The 20,464-nt window shown below is 37.9% G+C and overlaps 1 protein-coding gene across 11 annotated transcripts in view; it reads left to right on the forward strand.

The window, feature by feature from the left end:
- The window catches only part of ABI3BP (ABI family member 3 binding protein), a 137,013-nt gene that overhangs the window by 101,310 nt on the left and 15,239 nt on the right, over positions 1–20,464 (forward strand). For all 11 annotated transcript variants that reach the window (XM_084201445.1, XM_084201450.1, XM_084201454.1 and 8 more), the window contains 7 exons: positions 257–331; positions 5,580–5,675; positions 9,747–9,857; positions 12,529–12,612; positions 14,050–14,118; positions 14,785–14,997; positions 16,471–16,582. In XM_084201445.1, the coding sequence (XP_084057571.1) occupies positions 257–331; positions 5,580–5,675; positions 9,747–9,857; positions 12,529–12,612; positions 14,050–14,118; positions 14,785–14,997; positions 16,471–16,582 (760 nt within the window). The remainder of the gene's footprint in view (positions 1–256; positions 332–5,579; positions 5,676–9,746; positions 9,858–12,528; positions 12,613–14,049; positions 14,119–14,784; positions 14,998–16,470; positions 16,583–20,464) is intronic.

Below are 20,464 nucleotides of genomic sequence, written 5' to 3' on the forward strand. Positions count from 1 at the left end.
TAAGTATTGCTGGGAGGGGAGAAAAGGGTGATATTTTTCAATCAATTAATAAGTCTAGTGGTAAAGCTTTTCCAAATCAGAAAAAAGAAAATAAAAAAGAAATTAAACCAAAACTATGTGTGTCATCCCAGCAGGTGTTACTTCTTCTCTAGTGCGGAATTCTTGGCATCACATAGAAGTCTGTTGGGTACTCTTCTCATGGAACTTCTTTCTTTTCTCTTCTTTTTCCCTTTTTTCTTTTGAAACTCTCTCACAGCTTTTAGTAAAACCACACTAGCACCAGTCAGAACAAGAGCACCTGGACTGCCGAAGTGGATTATGCCAACAACAGGTAGACTTCTGGGTTTGGGGTGGTTTTTTTAATTTATCAATAAAAGACTGGAATGTGACTCCCCCAAATCATCTTGAGCCCTGCAAAATATCTCACTGTGTTTTATTCTAGAATTTAATTCCTCAGAGTGCCATGTGCAATTGTTTCTACTGATCTTGTTATACAGTTCCTGAGGGTGATTATGAAAATATATTGGCACCCAGCCTGTGTAATTTACAGATTTATTACTGTGTGGCTACTCTTTACTAATGTTTTCTACATATCAGATCCACAATAAGTACTGGAAAATGCTTCATTGAAAAAGATCACTCATTTGTTTGAGTCCAAGTCAGGAGGCTTGGTAGGGAAGCCCTAAAGCCAGGTGTCTCTCTAGTTACTCCCTGTGCACGGGGTGTGTTCACATCAGACCTACTCACACTCAGACCATGCAGTATTTGGACTGTGCAGTATTCAGGCTTGGATACTTCAGCACCAAAAAATTCCATGTTGGTGGATGGCAGACAACAGTGAGAGCTTCAATTTACATATCCTTAACCAACAGACAACAAATGTCCCTAACCACAAAGATTTATTAAAAGTACATGTCTGCTTGGGGGAAAAATAATTTATCCTTTTTCCATTGGACTTGATTTTTCCATCCAATCAACACAATATTTTCAGTGTTAATTCATAATGAATCCATATATTGATTTATTACATCAAAGCAAATAGCATTAGGAATTTATTTTTTATACAGCCATTGGTTAATTAAATATATATTTTTGGGATTCTTCACCAATAGTTCAAGTTTAAAATAATAGATAATATAAATAAATAAATAACGTACATATTCAAGGGAAACATTTGGCTGACCACCCACTAAAAGTTCTATTGTCCCATACTATTGCTGGCTCCTGTTACTATTTCTATGCTAGCTAGATTAGGATTGCCTGAGTGATATTCCATCTATTCTAAACATTTTTGCCTGTGTAATGTTTCTTTCTGCAATATTTGGCAATTTAATACCTGTTGCTGATCATAGAATGTCTGTCTTGAGCTACTCATTCCTGTACATTTTCACAAGCCCACCATGTAGTTAGAAATGGTAAAAACTCAGCAGAGATGGTTGTATATCTAAATTGAATTAAATTTAACCTGTTTAGAGTATGGCATACATTTCTGTATTACAGATGGAGTGAATGCCTTCACTAGAGGTACATCTTTGACCTTTCATAATCCTTCTGGTGAATTAAATGAGGCCATCAAATTCCAGAACATCAGAGCCAGTTAAAACATTAATTGTCCAATTTCAGTAGTGGTGGGTCAAAAGGTTTTGTTTCTAACTTGCACTGGAAATCACCTTATAGAAGTGAGCTTTCTGATGTCTGATTACTGGAATAGGAGAATGCCCACAGGTCTCCAGGAGCGATCACATTATGAAATGATGCACAGGCACACAATTACATCACACAGCACATTGAGCTTTTCTCTTCTCCCCTATAGTCATAACCTCAGCAGAGGTATTGGCAGGTTATTAAAAACACCAGCAAAAATTAATACATGCCAAGTAAATCAGTAGCATGAACATCATAGTAGTAAACTGCTACATGGAATTTTATGTGCTTAATGCTGGTTTAAGTTGCCAAATTATTGTTTTAAGCAATCATATTGTAAGTGGCCCTCTTGGTGTGCCTGTCATTTATTATTATTTCCATGTCTTTATAGTAGTGCCTGTTGCCAGGAAGAACTAGAGCTTCATTGTGGTAGATGGTGTCAGAAGTCACCACAAAACTACTAATCACTGGGCATGCTATGTGTACTCACTGGTAAATAAGCACCTTCTTTTAGAATTCTTCTGAAAAATGATACTTCCAGGAGTGGTTTCCATTCCCAAGTTAAATATGTATATTTTTTCTCTAAGTTAAAGAACATGCTGCAGATGTCTCTTAGCTAAATTTTGAGTGCTGCAAAGTAAGCCCTTTAAGTCAAAGTATCCAAAGTACCAAAGGCCTTTGTTATCTCCTGCCCACTTCTTTGTACCTCCAACTCCACTGCCACAACAACTCATTGACACATTTCTGTCAGGCTGCACCTTTCTTCTGAGAAGTGTAAGAGAAATCACCAATGAATTTCATGCATTTATGTCATCTTGAGAGGGGACTGCAGCTTGTCACAACTTTTCAGTCTATACTTTTCTATATGATCAGTAAGGGAAATCCCAAGTCTTCCGTAAGGCAAGTACATCACAGCATTGTGCCAGTGTCTGAGACACAAGGCTGACTGTGCCCACAAAAATAAACTCACACAAAAAGGAATTCAGGTAAGCAATTAATCTTCTGTGTCTCTCCCAAGCAATGTGCAGTTAATTATCTATTGCAAAAGAATTTCTAAGTCTGCAAAAGAGGCTTGGGAAAGAACTCTATAACCTGGAATCCCCAAATCCTACCAGCTGAGCAAAGTAAAAAAAGTTCCTTTTTCACTGTTTTCTGTGGTTGGCTTATCAAAATCCTGACCTTTTGACCTAAGATGATCAGAATTTTTAAGTGGGCTGTTAGGAATATGCTCTATATGTGTAACAATATGTTTTCAGACTTACCTTTAGACATTACATCACTTATTCTTGGATATTCTGTTATTTGGACACCAGTTTGGATCTTTTCATTCCCTGCTGGACTGGCCCCACTGTTGATTGTACTCCATTTCTTCTTCCTGACTGGGCTTGTTAGCCTCAGTGCAAAGATGTTTCCCCCCATGCAGGGAGGGCTTGGCAGCTGCAGGGCCCAGATGATAAGCAGTGGAATTTGTTTTTTCCAGCACCAGCACATGGGGTTGTGGCTGGTTTCCTGGCAGGCTCTTCAGCCTCCTGGCCAGCTCTAGTGCCAGGTGGTAAACTGGACTGTGGAAAAGAGGCAGGGATTGCTTCCTCATGACGAGCATTCCTTTTAGTTTTTTGTCATGTTTGAGCCATTTTCTCTAGAATGCCATTTTATTCAGATGGCTTTTCATGTTGGTGTACATAACTTACCTTACTGGGCTGTTTTTTAATTTAATCCTAACCATATAAATACTGCTCCTGACTTACTGAGCTTTCTGACAGATGTCAGCAAACAAGCTTTGAGCAACAGTTCTATTTCCCTTGTGAAAGGGAATCATACATGGTTTTCATTAAAATGACCATAAACTTTGTGTTCTATTTTCTTTTTATTTAAAAACTGTGTGTGTCTAGCCAAGTTCCAGAGGAACTCAAGTATAAAGGTATTTCAGTTTATTTTATCAAGGGGGCTTTTTTCCTTATTTCTCTTCAAATGATCCTCCCCCCTAATAGTATTCCTACAATTAAAGACATCAGAAACAGGAGAGGTTAGTTTAACATGTTCCAGACCCCCTGAGTGTTTCCAGGAAAAAATATAGAATTAAAAGAAGACACAAAGACATATGCAAATAATAGGTCTATTCTAAATTCTGGTTAAAAGTTTGGATGAATGTGATAAGTGCTTTTAATAAGCAAGTGACATTAGGTAGAATAAGGCAAACACTATGAGAAATATAGCCAAATTTGGTTTTGCAGGTAGCTCATGTGAAAACACAAACTTTTATGTAACTTGAAATACTCAAAATAGGAGATTTTGTCAACATGAAGGTATTGTGTTTTGAAACTTGGACTTATTTTTCTTTACTACTTTACTGCATGTTTCTGAAAAGAAAACAAAACTACTTCTTCCAACTAGAACATGTGCAATATTTTGTCCATTCTCAGCTGACAGAACTCAGAAAAGATTATGAATCTAAATTAGATTCTAAGAAGCAGAATAGAGATAGGTTTTGCATAGAGACTGTAACATGCACAAATAATTTAGACTTGTAATATGCACTTGGTGATTTAGTGTGAATTAGTCAAAGTGCAATTACATTTTGTTGACATGTCCACTTAAAGGTGAGCTGAGAAACTAAACATGCTCTAAGTATACCTCATGATGTACAAGAATATTTTTATTTTTTTAAGGTTGGTGCTGGTCTTCTCATGCCTTTTCTTCCTTGAACATCATTCACATGAAATGTTGATTATCATTCTGGTGCTTTGTATAGCTGAAGAGCTGATTAATCTTTTTAATTACCTGAAGACAAATTGCAGTTATATAAATCCATATGATGTGTTCAGATATTTTAGACACGGGGACCAGGTTACCTGCATCCATTTCCCAGCTTCCTGCAAGTCTTACTCCCAGCTTACTTTGATCTTCAGCAAATTATTTGTCATGTCTGGACTGCAGATTTGTAATGAACATGCAACAAAAATGGTCAAATTGTAAAGTAATTGAAAAAATATCTGCTTCATACCATTAAAATACTAGTGAAAGGTCAAAACAAATTGAGGAGCAGATTATAAATCTTTAGCTGAAGTGATTAGATCATGTTGGAACAGGGCTGGAATTTGATAATTAAAGTAATATTGAGATTTATTTTTTTTAAGTTTGACAAATTTTAGGGGGTTTTGTCTTACATTCTTAGCAAGGGTATGGGGGGGGGGGGTGGTTTCCCACAAACATGATGAAGTTGCAATGCATCTTCTTGCTTTACTGTATATACAGTCTTTATAAAGCAATTATACTTGCTTTATGTAGAGACAGGATATTAATTTAACATTCTGGCTGTCCTATAAATACCAGCATGTGAAACAGTTGTTCTGTACCAGGAGTTGTGTTGATCTTTTGATGCCACTTAATTTTTCAAAAATGTGTTTATATAACTTTTAAGTAGGACTTTCTCTTACATACAAACTGGATGTTTTGTATACTTTGTCTCCTGTACTCCAAACATGGTGAATATATTTGGTCCAGAACTGCTCTAACCATTTAATATGGAGGATGACCAGAGATCATATAATGGGGAGAAGAAGAACTTTGCCTTTTGCAAGAATCAATAGACATTTTACACTGAAAAATTAGAATGTTCTCTCAACTCATTTTTCCACGTATGATCTTGGTTTAACTCATCTGTTACCTCTTCATCTTATTTATTTTCTCTTTCCAAATATACTTCACTCGAGGAATGTTTAAAATTAAACTGCAGACTTTGTAGAACCAGATCACTTTCCACTTCCCTGACTAAGAAGATAATGGATATCAGCAAGTTATCAGTAAAAACATAAATGAGACACATGTTGGTTTTGCACATGATGTCAGCTGGAGTTTGAACATATTCAATATACAAGTACACCATGACTTGGTGCCACACTGTAGATACTTATTTCCTTTCCTTTGTTTCACAGATGACTTTTATACACCTGAAGCTACTGCCAGACCAATTGACATGGATGTCAAAAGACCTCCAGAATATGTTGACACCTGGCAAAAGCCAATTTCTGGTAAGGTTAATAAAAGTAAACAATAGAGCAAGTTTTAACAGTTGTTATTACAAATAAAAACACTGCCTTTTCTGCACACAAAGCACCTCCACTGAGAAGAAAAAAGTAATTCATAATCGTCCTCATCAATACACATTCTTGTGGCTTCAGAATGCTACTGAAAGAGATAAAAATAAGAATAATTTATAGCCACTACTTAGTCAGTTACATATGCTTAGTCACTACATATGGTAGAAATTTTCACCACTAGAGCTGTATCCTTATGATCTAACAGCTACAATACTGTAAGCACTGATTGTTTTCCATGCTAATATTTTCCACATAGCAAAGGAGAATCAGGTAAAAGCATAACCAACTCGTACTCCCATGTATGAGGAAGTTTCATTGGATATTGGGTTGTTGGAAAAATTAGAACATTAGGCTTGAAGGAAAATAACAATGTGGAGTAAATCAGGTTACAGGGTGTTTTACATGTATAATACAAGACTTGTAAGATTTACTCTTCTGACAAGTCTTGCAATCGTGTTTTCAAAACAATCAAAATATTTTAACTGAAACTTACATACAACAGGTAAGTACCCTGATGTGTAAAGAATTTCTCTGTTTCATAAGCACAATCAAGAACAAAATTTGCTTTAGCTGTGTTTTTTTCTGACACAGAAACTGACTGAAAATGAAATATTTTGTTTTATTCTTGGATTTACTACTCAGTGGCAGATGTTCTTTTTTGGTAGCTTCTTCTTTGAGAACATGTTACTGGATTTTAAAACACTATTTTATAATCCTATTTTATAATTATGTGCTCCTAATCCCTGATGGATTTCCTTTGTACCGGATTTACCTCTACAAAGATAAGAGCCTATCTTGATGGCCAGGTTCTGATGTTTTATCCTTTTTTAGTTTATTCAGTCTGAACACTGTACTTTGCAAATATTAAATCTAGCACGATGTACTATTGGTAGCAGCTGAAGGCAAAGTGTAAACTCAAAACAAGGATGATACTCTGCACTTTTTGTTACTGAATGTCAGGCAGTGGTGTTTCCTTAAGTAAATCCAACTTGGGATTTGCAGAGACTTGAAAGTTTTTTATGCACATAGATTTGAGGGGACATTAAAACCAACTTTTGCTGGTTTTATGATATTTGGTGTCTACAGTCAAGCTTTTAGAGCTTTGAGATCAGTCAATACACGGAACTGTAGTCATAAAATGCAGTTGGGTATGGTTGTGAAATTAGCTACTACTGCTTCATAACTTTCTTGTATAACTGCAGTCTCAGCTCTCTTCATGCAGCCTTAACATGAATATCAAAATTCATGGAATCGTGGAATGGTTTGGGTAAGCAGGAACGTTTAAAGATCAAGGAGTTCCACCCCACCTGCCTTGGGAGGGACACCTTCCACCAAACCAGGTTGCTCCAAGCCCCATCCAACCAGGCCTTGAACAGTGCCAGGGATGTGGCATCCACAATTTCTCAGGGCAACCTATTCAGTGCCTCACCACCCTCAAGTAAAAAATTTCTTCCTAATATCTAATCGAAACCAACTCTCTTCCAGTATATATTATTATCTAATATAAATCTACCCTTTAAACAGTTTAAAACTGTCTCTCCTTGTCCTACCACGGTTAGAAACCCTTTCTCCATTTCTCTCACAAGCCCTCTTTAAGTACTGCAGGTTGCACTAAAGTCTCTCTGGAGCCTTCTCTTCTCCTCATTAAACAGCCCCAGCTCCCTGAGTTTCTTCACAGCAGAAGAGCTCCAGCCCTCTGATGGATTTTCCATGGAGCTGTTCTAACAGGCCCATGTTGTTGTTTCACTGGAGACCCCAGAGCTGGATGCAGCACTCCAGGTGGGGTCCCACGAGAGCAGAGGGGTGGACTCAGCTCCCTCGCCCTGCTGGCCACACTCCTCCTGCTGCAGCCCAGGATACACGTGGCTTTCTGGGCTGCAAGCCCACACTGATGGCTTGTCTCCAGTTTTTCATCCCCCAGTATTCTCAAGTCCATACCTGCAGAGCTGGGCTGTTTGTAATCTCTCATCTAGCCAGTGCTGGGACTGGGGATTGCACCCAGTCCAGGAGCTGGATTTTGTGCTTGGCTGTGATGGACTCCAGGAGGTTTGCACTGGCCACTGCCCAACCTGCCAGGGGTGTCTGGATGGGATCCTTCCTTCCAATGTGCCCACTGCACACCCAGCTTGGGATCATCCACAGAACTGCTGAGGGTGCACTCATTCCCATTCTATGTCACCAATAAAGGTGTCTGCCCCAAGAGGCTGCTCATCCTTTCATCAAGAGTTTGAGTTAAGGACTCCCAGTCCATGAAGAAGCCTAGAGATTAATTAAATAAGAACATTTCACCCTGTTGTTGTCCTTACAAGAATCTACTAAATTCTGTTGTGCATCCTAGTTTACAAGCTCAGTCTCCAAAAACTGGTAATTAGATTTTGTAGCATCATCGACCAGCACTCAAATCATTGTTGGAAGTAAAAGAAGGGAAAAGTAGGAATTCTTGTTTTTCCAGAGTACACTACAGTCGATTCAATTGTGACCCAGTACTCAGAATGCGATGTTTTAGTTTGCCTGCAACTGTTGTAGTTGTGCTGCTCAGAAAATATGATAGAAACCACTGGCAAGTCAATACTTGTACATTTTTACTTCATAAATACCTTGGACAACCCCTTCTCTAATTTTGGGCAGGGGGAAAAGTAGTGATTAATACTACCATATAGTAATATCTAGGGTATGATGACATATATACAAAAATTTATTATATTTTTTCTGGCCTGAAGCATATTTTTTCATCTCCACCTGGAAATTAAGAATGACAATGAAACCTACAAATGCTATTTTCAAAACCACTACATCCTCCTAAATAAGAAAGAGCATTATTTTCTGTCTTGATCTGAGTGATTTTAAAAAAATAAATCAACTGTTTTATAAGTGACTACAAGAGTCCAAAAAGGAAAAGGGAAGAAAGAGAGATGGAGATAGTCCTGGTTGTATATTGTAAGTATTTCCAAAAAAGCTCTCCTAAATGAGCCTTTGGATCTGCTCCCTTCTCGCCCACAGTCTCTCTATTTATAGGGTGAGCTAAGGTCTGATACACAGGACCTGAGGTACCTTATGGAGCCAGTAATTCAGTATCAGGCAACTTGCATAGTTGTTGACATTGGCAGCCTTATGAGAATTATACTACTCTTGAGGATTTTCTCCTTTTAGGTACAAAAAGGCTTTTGTTATATAAATGTGTTGCACATATCTCCTGGATTTTCTTAAGGAAAGAAGGGCAAAGGTGAATAGTGGAACAAAAATCTTTTCCTTTGCCTTTCCTTTGCATAATAAAATCCTTCATAATTGTCTGGAAAATACTGTAAAATCATTTGTAAGTATGAATTAAGGGGCTTAGGTTTTCCTTTTAGGCCTCACTGTCAAAAGAAATTATCGGATAAATGTAATGGGTACTGGCTGGAGCTGCACATTGAAATAACCAAATTGGGTGCTTCAGAAATTTCAACAACAGCAATTGTCTTTAGTCATGTCAGTGTATGAGGTGACAGTAACTTTTTTCAGTTTTGAATGACTAGAATAAAGTGTTCCTAATGATAATTTCATTTTCTCATATATTTTGATTCAAGCTGAGGGTGGCCAGTTGTATTAGTCAGAAAGTACAAGAGGTCAGAAATTTTGTGAGTAGGATACTGAAGATGTTTCCTAGCACATTGAGGTAGTGTTTGTTGTGTGAAGATGTATCCTTTTCAATGCCAAAAAATTACTGTTGACAAAAATGAGTAACTACACAGAAAGTGAATCACTGAAACTCTTGTGCAAAATCTCAAAGGAACTACATTTGTTCAGTGTAAACTTTGTTTAAAACTTCATGGCACATGGTTCTCGGGGATTTAATGCTGATAATAAAACTCAGATCATCTCCTAATCTCACCTCTTCACTTTTGATATTAAATCAGACATGAAACATTGCTTGAGAAGTCAGAATACAGCTTCTAGTGTGTTTCTGATTTGATGGAATTTGAGGTTAAATAATTAATAATGCTGTCTTGTAATGTCATTCAGTGACTATACCACCTGGCCCTCAGCACCCTCCTGTTCCTCCTGCCAGACCTACACAAATGAGAAGAAAACCTCTGCCTCCTAACACCGTGACTGGTAAACCAGGGAGCCCAGGTATTTCAGCCCTTCCAGCATAAACAATTTATTGTGTGTGAGATAATACTGGCTAGCAGGGTGTCTGAGAATCCTATAGCATAGATTTCTTTGATCTGTGATATCTGTAGACACTAGTCTCTTGGAACATACAGGCCTTGTGGTCTTTGTCTTCTTACAAAAACTTTCTTTTTTTTCCCCTTACCTAGTTATATCGAAATCACACCTAGTAAGGAAGCTGAAAGCAAAATAGCACACTCCAAGTCATCCTTTAAGATCAACCTTAAGAATATTTCATGTCTTCTGATATCATTTTTTGCTATTTAATGTGCATGTTGGATGGGAGATGTTGACTATTGTGCTTCAGTGCCCAGTCCTAACTTGTTATTTGTTATGGAATTGCTCATTTATGGTACATCCATTAACCACTGCAAAAAATGAGCTAATAGTCATCCAGACAACTGACTGCACTGGGAGGTAGAGCTGAGTTGTGTCATGTGCAGAATTGGTTATTGTGCTAAAGTATTCTGGCTTCTCAGTACTGGTTTAAGGGGACATAGAAAATTCCACCTTTCCTATTTTATTTTAAGTTAATCCTGAAGCGGATATTCAGTATCCACATGGATGTTCTGTCAGTGGATTCTATATGAGAATCCTTAGGCAAACATTATTCCATGTAGTCAGAAACTATCATCTCCTTAAGCTTAACATCATGACAGCTTTTTTCCTCTCTGCAGTTCCTTGGAGATATTAGAATATAGAGCTATAAATGAATATATGGCTCTACTGGATTTCCTATTGTGGGGGTTTTAATTTTGGACTTTGTCTTCTACTAAGGTGCTAAAGACCTAAATAATACTTTAGTGTTTTGTGTGGCAGATGAGTAGCAAGAATCTCCAGGATGGATGAGACAATCTATATGTTTATTCATCAGCAGAGCCAAGATTGAAAGTCTGTACTTGTTGTTGTTGGGTGGCGTTTCCTTAGTAATAGTTCCCAGAAAACAGAAGACATCATCAGTCTTAGACCTGATGTATTTTCTTTTGCTTGTATTGGGATCTATACTAATTCTCTCCACTAAGTGTCTAATTAATTTACCAGTGTTTTGAAATTTCAACCTTTTTCCTGACAGTGGAGGCCAGGTTATGTGGTAGTCAGCATTTACCATACCTTCCTAGGCTTTGAAGATGGAATAAATTGGTTAAATGATCTGCTTCTTCCTTGTGAGGACAGTAGAAGATTTTTCCTTCTTCTGTGTTTCCTAGTGTTTTATCCAGCCTAGTTTTAAACATTGTAATTTTGTTTCTTCTGGTTCCCTGGAGAGAGAGACATTTCCACTGTACTAACAGGAAAAATTTGCCTCAATGTTCTTCTTGGATTTTCCCTGTCAGAATTCTGTCCTATTTCTCATTAACACTGTGAATAATTCCTTACTTGCATCTTTCTAACTCATCCAGTGGATATTGTGGAAAGGTTTCTATGCAGACATTAAAAGTCTCCTGAATGGGTAAAAAAAAAAAAAAAAATGGAAATGAGAGTTCCAGAAACTTTGTGAAACTGAACTCTAGTGAGAATCTCTCAGATTTCCACTTCATTAAGAAAATTAGTGGAAAATAGGGATTTTTGTTGCCTTAAACTTGGCTCACCAGAGTTCTGCCTTCAGTTGCCATGTTCTGTATCATACATGATGGGGAGGTAACTACATTATGTAGTTCTTGACTCTTCAGGGTTGAGATTTCACTGTCATATCATGGTTATCTGGGAGTATCTGCATGTTTTATGAATTTAATTCTTGTCTTTTACAGCCATTATGCAAGAAATCAAGACCTTTACCATGGATTGTTTGCCTCTTAGAAACCTGTTTTCTTTATTAGGTGGTAACAGCTGAAGAATAACAGCAATGTCACATAATCTAAAATACTTTTCTTTAATAGTTGTCTAATTATAGGTGATAATATTGCCCCTATTAGTTAGTTTCTGTCCAGACTTATGGAACCTACTACAGAAATGAGTTCAGCAAGAAAACTTTTCTTCTTGAGAGATATAGTGCTATAAATGTTGAAAATTCTGGACTTGGCTGCATTTTCTTTGCTTTCATTTGGAAGCAAAGTATCTTAATCTCGTTTAATGTAAGCTCCAGTACTGTTCTGTGGTTAAACTCTTAATGCAGACCACAGATAAAGACAGTGGTGTTTGTCACCAGAAATGTTCCAGCACCACTAATGTATGTGTGGTACTTAGAGCAGAAATTAATCTTACCTGTATTTGAGGGAAGAATCCAAGTTTCAGTTGCTGATTTCAGCTATTGTGTCTTGCAACTCAGGAAGAAATGTGCTCTTTCTTCAAGGAACAGCAATGTTAGTGCTGGTCATTTTGCATCCTTTTACCAGTCTGTGTGGGATGGTTCTGTGCATTAAACCAGGTTATATTCTAGCCAACTAAAGTCCTCCAAGACAACCTCAAAGTAGCAAAGAAATTTCTTACTGGGTTTTAGAATTAGGTTATGTTTGCAACTAGCACAGCTCAGAACTTTCCTGAATCCAGCTGAGGGATTACTAGGATTTTGGATTAAAATACTTGTTGCATGAAGCAGTTGTCACAAACTGAGTTCTCTTAGAAAATGAGAAAGCTGTTTGACTCCTTCAAATGCTGAATGTCTTGTTGCTACAAGTCCCTCCATCTGTCACTATAGCTAAGCCTGCTGGACCAACACCACCTGTGAGGACAGGAACATTATATAAGACACCAACAGCTTTTGCAACTCCAGAGTATTATGGTAAGCATCTTACAAACAGTTCTGGGGTTTTTTTGTTTTGTTTTTTTGGGTTTTTTGGGGTTTTTTTTTTGGTAATTAACATTAAGGTTTCCATTTTTCTTTTGCTTCCCTTCCCTGAACTTTATTGATGCACTGTATATTTAACATAAAAAGTTTTCTGTCTGGAGTGATTCTGATTTCTTTTGTGCCTTTGACTTTTCTGATTTGACTGAGATCTAGCTTCCTTCTTGTGCTCACCTTGGTAATTGAGAATATGACTAGGCTTCCATCTTCCTAGAAATCCACACATGCTTAGCAGGCTTTCAATACAACTCTCTGGCCTTTTAAAGCTGTGCAAAGGCTGGACAAGCCACTTCTTTTCCTGGATGTTTCAATTTTCCCAGGACATAAATTCAGCAAATTATTTGTCAGTGACTGACAATGCTCATCATAGATGTGGTAGCCTCCTTTATTTGATCAAACACCCACCATTTAAATTGAAACAATTGCAGTAGTGCTATCATAGTGGTCAGTGGGTGATTTGCCCTTTATAAAACTGGGAGTTGAATACAAACTCAGAGCTAAGACTTTTCAAGGTGGCATACAGTAATGGGTCTGGAGGAGGATGTGCTTAGAATTTTTGGGCCCAAATGTGCAGTTCTTGGTATATTGGCATGAATGAAGCTGCTTCTAATTTGCCTGGATTTATAGTAATACTTAAATTCCTGTCTCCTTACAATGATCATGAGCTCAGTGCGACCCACAGTGCCCAGTAAAGCATGCTGGATGCTAGATTTATTTATAAATGCTTTTTGGGAAGGTATTGTGTTTTATCTGTTGAGGTCCATTGCAGCATTTGCATCACATTCAGTGTAGTGGCTAATTAATACAACATTGTGTCATGAATACTGACTGCTTTAGCACATTTCTCTTCACCAGTGTATTTACTTTCAATTTCCTTCAAATTTTGTGGAACTTGTACACTCTGAAGACAGAAATATTTTTATTTCCATATTGTTATTTTTTGGGAAGTTACTGTGCCAATATAATAGCTCTGTATATCCCAGGAATATCAAAAAAGCCCCCAGTTTAACAGCCAGCACAGTGCAAAAAGATCATTTTCCTCTTGCTAACCTTTTTCTTTCTTACCAAAAAATTAAATTAAAGCAAATTCAAGGCAATGGTCTAAAAAGTATTTTACATATATTGCATTAATTGAATCCAGCAGCAGTCATGAAATCTGTCATTTTTATTATGACTGGCTGTACTAGCAGGTAAGTACAGGGTTTACACAGCATCACAGAAAAAATACCTAAAATGAAGAGCCAGATCTGCCAGCAAATATTTACCATTTATCCATTGTTATAATTATTTAAAATGCCAAAGGAACTGTGAAATGCTGCAGTTCTAACACTGAAACTTTGTATTTATTGCGAATTATTACTGTGTTTTCTACAGTTGATGCAACAGTCTTCAGCTCGAGTCCTACATCAGAAACAGATTCTTCAGGAAAACCAAGGTACCAAGGTAGGATATTCAGAGCTATGGTATTTTTATTTCAGGGAGCATATGAAGTCTGAGCTATCTTACATCAAATTATCTTATTTGGTTATTCAAAGGCCAACATTTTATTTGATTCTGTGTCACTTTAGTGGCAGATGTAAGAGCTGCAGTACAAACCAGCATTTTCTGGACTAAAGTTGTTGCTCCTTCTGGTGAAACAAAAGTGTGCATCTTTGTATTAGCATACCCCTCAAAAGCTGCAAGCAGAATTATAGTCTCATTTTACTATAGTAGAAATAAAGTTGATTTTTTTTTTATTTTGTGACAGATTTTAATTCTTTCAAACAGTGTGTATCACCAATATCTTCAGAGTGTCATTTCGTCAGTGGTGCCAGTGGGAAGGGGGTGAAGCAGTGCAGATTCCAGGTCAAACAACAAAAAGTAAAATTTGAAAAACAAGGAAAAACCCAAAAATCAACAACAAAAACATAAAATCCAAAACAAACAAACAAAAATGAGAACAAGGAGCTTAATATTTGACATATGGGGTTTATTCTGAAAGCTCTGTGTTCCACTTGTACAGACTTTTTCTTGGTGTGCTGAGATGGATGTTGTGCGCCACATGAAATGGCACTGCCATTTTGTAAAAACACTCTATTGAATAACAGCTCTTTCCTATGTTGTTCTTAGCCCCCCATGTCAAGTACATGAAGAAAGATGATGATGTGCCTTGCTCCATCACAAGCTCTCTTGAACATTTTCCTCAAGAAGAAGTCGGCAGCAAGGAAGAACCCACTCGTCCTCCGCAGAATCCTCCAACCAACCTCACGGTGGTGACTGTGGAGGGCTGTCCATCCTTTGTCATATTGGATTGGGAAAAACCAGATAATGACACTGTTACTGGTGGGTTTGAGTTCTTCCCTCCATTCTGTGATAATGCAATATTTCCAGCTTAATTGACTTTCACAGTAGTTTCTTGTCATTTAAAAGTGCTTTAATCCCCAGGGATTAAAGGAGCCCAGTGGTTTGGGGTATTTTTTGCTACTGTCACTCCAGTGTAGATAAGCAAATGCTACTAGATTATAACAAGATTCACACAGCAAGGATCATTGGTGTAAGGGATGACATAAAAAGATACTTAAGAAATATGGCTCTGTGTCTCCTCCAATTTTTTGGCTTCTCTCAGTACAGGATCTGGTAAGATCTAGTCAAGAAGTTCCAACAATACAGCAGCATATCTAGATGCACACATAATGTAGGCATCTTTCTTGACCTGAGGCTGTTGTTTCACAGTGGGCCAGACACAATCAAAGCTTACATCTATCTATAAGTCAGTAGAACTTGGCCAGCATAATACCTTCAGTATTATGACCCACTGCAAGAGGGTCAACAAGCCACCTCTGTTAAAAGAATCTGGTTTTTCTTCCATTTCTAAAGGAAGAGGTTTATATTAAGAATAAATGCCTGTGAGTCATGCATTTACTATATGTAGGGCTCAGCACACAGACAGGTAAACATGCAAGGTGACCATTCTTAATTCTTCCATCATCTTCTGTATTTCAACATTGGCTGACAAAAATTGAACATTGAAATTAACTAACAACTCAGTTAATGAGTCATCAAAATCAATTCTGAATTCAAGAGAAGGCATTGAATTCTGTTTTCTGAAAACAGTGATTGCTTCATATTGGCACCAGTACAACATCACTTGTTTAGTCAGGCTTAAACCAGTTTTGCTGTCATCTCTTTCTATTTTTGTAGTTTATGCATGTTTTTCCAATCATCTTATTTCAGCATCACATCTCTTTTTTTAAAATAAATGCAGTGTTTCAGGTAGAAAGGTGGAAACAGAAAACATAACTTGTTGCATCATTTTGCCTTTTGAATGCTTACTTTGCTTGACTTTTACTGTGCACAAGGGGTTTCAATGGGTCTGCCCAAAACCAAAGCATAATGGAAAGGTCTGACAAACAACAACCAAAACAGTGATCACACTCACCTCCTTGTTTTCATAAAAACTGCAAGTGTCAGGAACCAAGACCGTTCTGCTCTTGCTTTGCTCATTTGTGTTGCCACAGAAATGAAGAGCAGTTTGTTGTCCTGTGCACTGAGTAACAGGCAGGCACTGGATGGACTCAGCAGCTCTTGGTGTGTGTCTGTGTGTGCATGCACATATTTGCATGCTCATTCATTTCCTGCCTTTTTTTCCAACTTGAATGAATTAAAATATCCACATGATGTATTCACTTCAGGCTGGCAAGAGGCAGGAAGGTTGAATTCCTGTAAAATTGCATGCTCATTCACTATCTAGTTGTATTTAAGAAGCTCAAGTAAAGATGTTGCTTGATCTAATTTTTCTTTACTGTAATTTTCCAGAGTATGAGGTTGTGTCAACTGAAAATGGAGGAAGTGATGGTGAAAAGGAGAAATCAATTATCACTACAAATCAAACTCATTCTACAGTGGAAAACCTAAAACCTGACACAAGGTAGCTAAATAATATAATTTTTTAAGTTAATCCAACTAATTTAGAGTGTCAGCTGTCTGCCACATCAAATACCTATGGAAAATACCTATGGAAATAAGACCTGATCAGTTTTACTCTTGTTTTGATAGGAAAAAAATGTATGGTTTGGTTTAGTTTCCTTGTAAGTTAACAGATAAAACATATTTGAGGAATCTTTAGGAAGTTTACAAGAGTATTTGTGGTCTGGACAAGGTGCAGAAGTGACCTATTGTATCAGAAAGACTACTTGTCAAAAGTAAGAAAATTACAGTGAAAGGAAAACCACATTTGTCCTGAATAGATCATTTTCTTTCAGTGTCTCAAAAGAACTGGCAAACTAAAAATGAGTAAGTGAATTCCAGTTCGTGGTGTGCAACTAGCTCAAACAAGCATGATCTATCTTTAAATATCAAATCTCATTAAAAAGTATTCTTCTTTTTATGGTAAAATTCAGAGCAGAGAAGAGAACCACTTGCCTTTTGTTACATTGTTTACTAATTGCATCAGAAAGTTAATGAGTGACACTTGGGGTTTTCCTGCAAGACCATCCATTTGGCTTTGGTGAATGGATGTTTCTGGTTTAGATAAACTAAGATATAAAGATATATATATTTCCTCAGAAGGGAGCAGCTACCATTCAGCAACCCCAGCCTCAAAAAGGAAAGACAGTGAAAGCCTTTGGGCCACTGCTCAAAACTGAAAACCTTTGCTATAAATTGCAGTTGTGCATGTCCCCCAGGTCTCACCAGATTTAAGGATGTAAAGTCTTCAGAGTGGCTCTGTTCAATAAAACTCCCATTCCAAGCAAAATTTGTGTTTCCTAATTGTGAGGACACCTTGAGAGCTTTGGCAGGAGCACAGAAGTTACTGTTACCCCTTAAATCCAGGCTTGCTGGCACGCTAAATTCAGGGAAAACAAGAAAGTGATTAAGACAGGTGTCATCATGTAGACAGTATCTGCTCTGCCAAGAAACATCACATGTCCATCATAAAAGGCTCCTGTCCATCAGGAGCTGCTCATTAGATGAAGGAAATGTGCTTTTGGATCAAACTGACTGCAAATGGGAGGAAGAGCAAAAATTTAACACAGTTCAATATTCATTAACAGAGTCCCTGATATGCTTAAAAATTCATCAAGAAATATATTAGACAGGGAAGGAAACTTTTCCATTCCTAGCCTCAAAGGGAAGAGCTGTAAAAGAGGTAGAGCTGGAAAAGAAACTCAGCAGAGAAATAGAAATCCCTCCCACAAATGATCAGCCTTTGCAAAAGTACCAGCAATATGTGGAAAGAGAGATGCTCAGTAGCAGAAGGTGGATTAACTGGGAAGAAGCTCTTGGCCTGGGAACACCTTGGAGAAACTGACAAGCTGAATTAGAGACCCTATTTTTGTGTGACCCCCCTGTGCTGGTCTGAGAGTCCAGTGCATTCAGAGCTAAAGGCAGTTCAGATCTAAAGCAGACAGACCTAAACAAAGACTTCCCAAAAAGGCATCAAAATTGTGAATCTGTTATCTGAGCCTTCGTGGGTAAGTCTAAACCAGGAAGACCCTGTAGCAGCAGGGCAGCTCAGGGCTGGAGTGCAGGTGTGGGCTCTTGAGGAGCTGTACCTGGCAGAGACTGTCTGCAGTCGTGTTGGCCAAGGTCAGGGTCCTGTTGAGGGGCTTCAGGTAGGGTATGGTAGTGCCTGGCCCAGAAGCTAAAGAGTTAATTGCCCACAGCCAACAGGAGGGGAGCAAGACAAAGAACTTTTTGGTGTGAAGGGGGAGGACAAGCAGCAGGGAAAACCTGGGTGCCAGATCATGCTGTTGGTTTGCTTCACTCTTTGACGTGAAGATAGGCGATACTGCTGCGCCTCTGGGAAGCTCTGCAGCAAGGCAGACACCCTTCTCCCTTTGGGCTGGCCTTTACACAAGGCAGCTTTTAAAGATTAGGAGCTGATGGCCAGACTTTAAATATTTCAGGAATTTGGACAGTGTTAGGGAGGCAACAAAGAGACTTTTACAGTCGCTCATCAAAAATTGCGTGTGCAACTGCAGCTGTCAGTAAGCACAAACACAGCAGTTAAATGGGATGAGGATTATGGTGTAGCATTCTGTGTGTCCATTTAGCTGTCTGAAAAGTCACTAGATCCAGAAAAAATGCACTGGCTGAAAAAAGAATTTTGACTTTGAGTACAGTTATCAAGTACTTGGTTTTAGCAGACTCATACCATGATAATATGGAGATGGAAATGAAAATGGACTTTCATAGGTGTGCCACAACATGTGAAGGTTAATTTTAAACAAATCAAATTGTATATATTATGGAAGTTTGCTGCCTTTCTGTCTTATATATGCCAGCTTTATGTGTTCCTGGTGACTTGGCTGCAAGTCTGATACTCTGAGATGAAAGTAAAATAGAGATTTGAAAAACATAGGGACATAGACCCTTTAAATAAATGTGGGGCACAGTCAGCTGCTTTCTAATGCAATGGGTTGTTTGGGGATTTTTTCTTTTAAAAAGTGTTTTAGAGGTGCCTGTACAATGTGATTTCATTGGAATGCTGACATCCATATGTTTTTTGCCCAAGGAAAGACATATCATATCCATGACATTTTCCCACAGTAAGGCATGCCTCACAGTTGACAATCAGACACTAATTTAAAGGATTTTTCCTTATGGGACAAATATTATATCCTCTTTTTCACCTAGAGAATTATCAAATGTGGTGATTGCAGAATTTAAAATTTTAGAAGATTTCTGATAGTTTAAATAACCCCTAAAGTTCAAATCTTGATATCCATTATTTGGTTGGTCAGAGCTCTTGAAACTGGTACTTTTGCTGTCAGTAAGCTACTGATTTGCTTCAGTCTAGATTTCTGTTTAATTTAATCAGATTTGCTTCTGATTGTAACCTTTATCTGAAATATCTCAAAGCATGTCGTGTTGTGAGCTAGATAACAATGTACATCTTATACAGACAGTTAATTGGATATAAGTGGTGCCTAAAGAAAACTTCCTTTTATTTTATGAATGTCTTCTGCTTAAACATTTCTTTTATAAATGTTATTCTATGAGCTACTATCCACATATGCACAGTGTTGATTATGACTTTATTCTGTAGTTAGCTTTTGTTACCCTTTACATTATTTCCAAGGACTTAAGAGTAGGTTCAGGTCACATTTCACTCAGCCCCCTGTTCATTGTCACCCTGAAGCACACACCAAAATTTCTGCAGTTTTTGCTGTCTCTAATGAAAAGATTTATTCCTCCTTCTCCTGGTTAGTCTGAACAGAGTAGTGAGTTACTCAGTGAGCTACTCAGTCTTTACTCTGTTGTTCAAACAGTGTCTGCCACTATGAACCCCGAGCTCCAAGCAGCTAAAAAGGGGCCTGGACCAGGTCACCTCCATAGGTGTCTTACAACACATATTATTGTAAGATTGGACCTTAGGGGCAGGCTCTGGTCTTGTAGATCTCAGTTTCCTCCAGTTTCTTTATTGGAGGCAGAGGTGGCTTAGTGTGTGTTAATGGAAATGTCATTTCTATCTTAGCAAAAAAAAAAGAGAGAAACAAATGCACTAGTATGAACTAACAATTTTTCATCCTCCACATGGAAATTCTGTGATTCTTATAGTAAGAAATGCAGTGTTTATTCCACTTGGAAAAGAGTCAAACTGCAAGACTGATCGTTTTGGTCAAAGTAGTTACAGTCTAACTTCCAAGGAATGAGACCTGCAATATTCCATCTAAGCTGTCATACAGGTCTCCTGGTTCTGAGTTTCCTTAAAAGGCTGCTCACATTGGAGCTCTCTGTGGGATACCACTGGCATACCCAGGACTCTGCTCTTTCCTTGTTTTATGTTAAAACTTAGTAAGAAAGC

The sequence above is a fragment of the Fringilla coelebs genome (genome assembly GCF_963513975.1).
Source record: "Fringilla coelebs genome assembly, chromosome: 2".
NCBI lineage: Eukaryota > Metazoa > Chordata > Aves > Passeriformes > Fringillidae > Fringilla > Fringilla coelebs.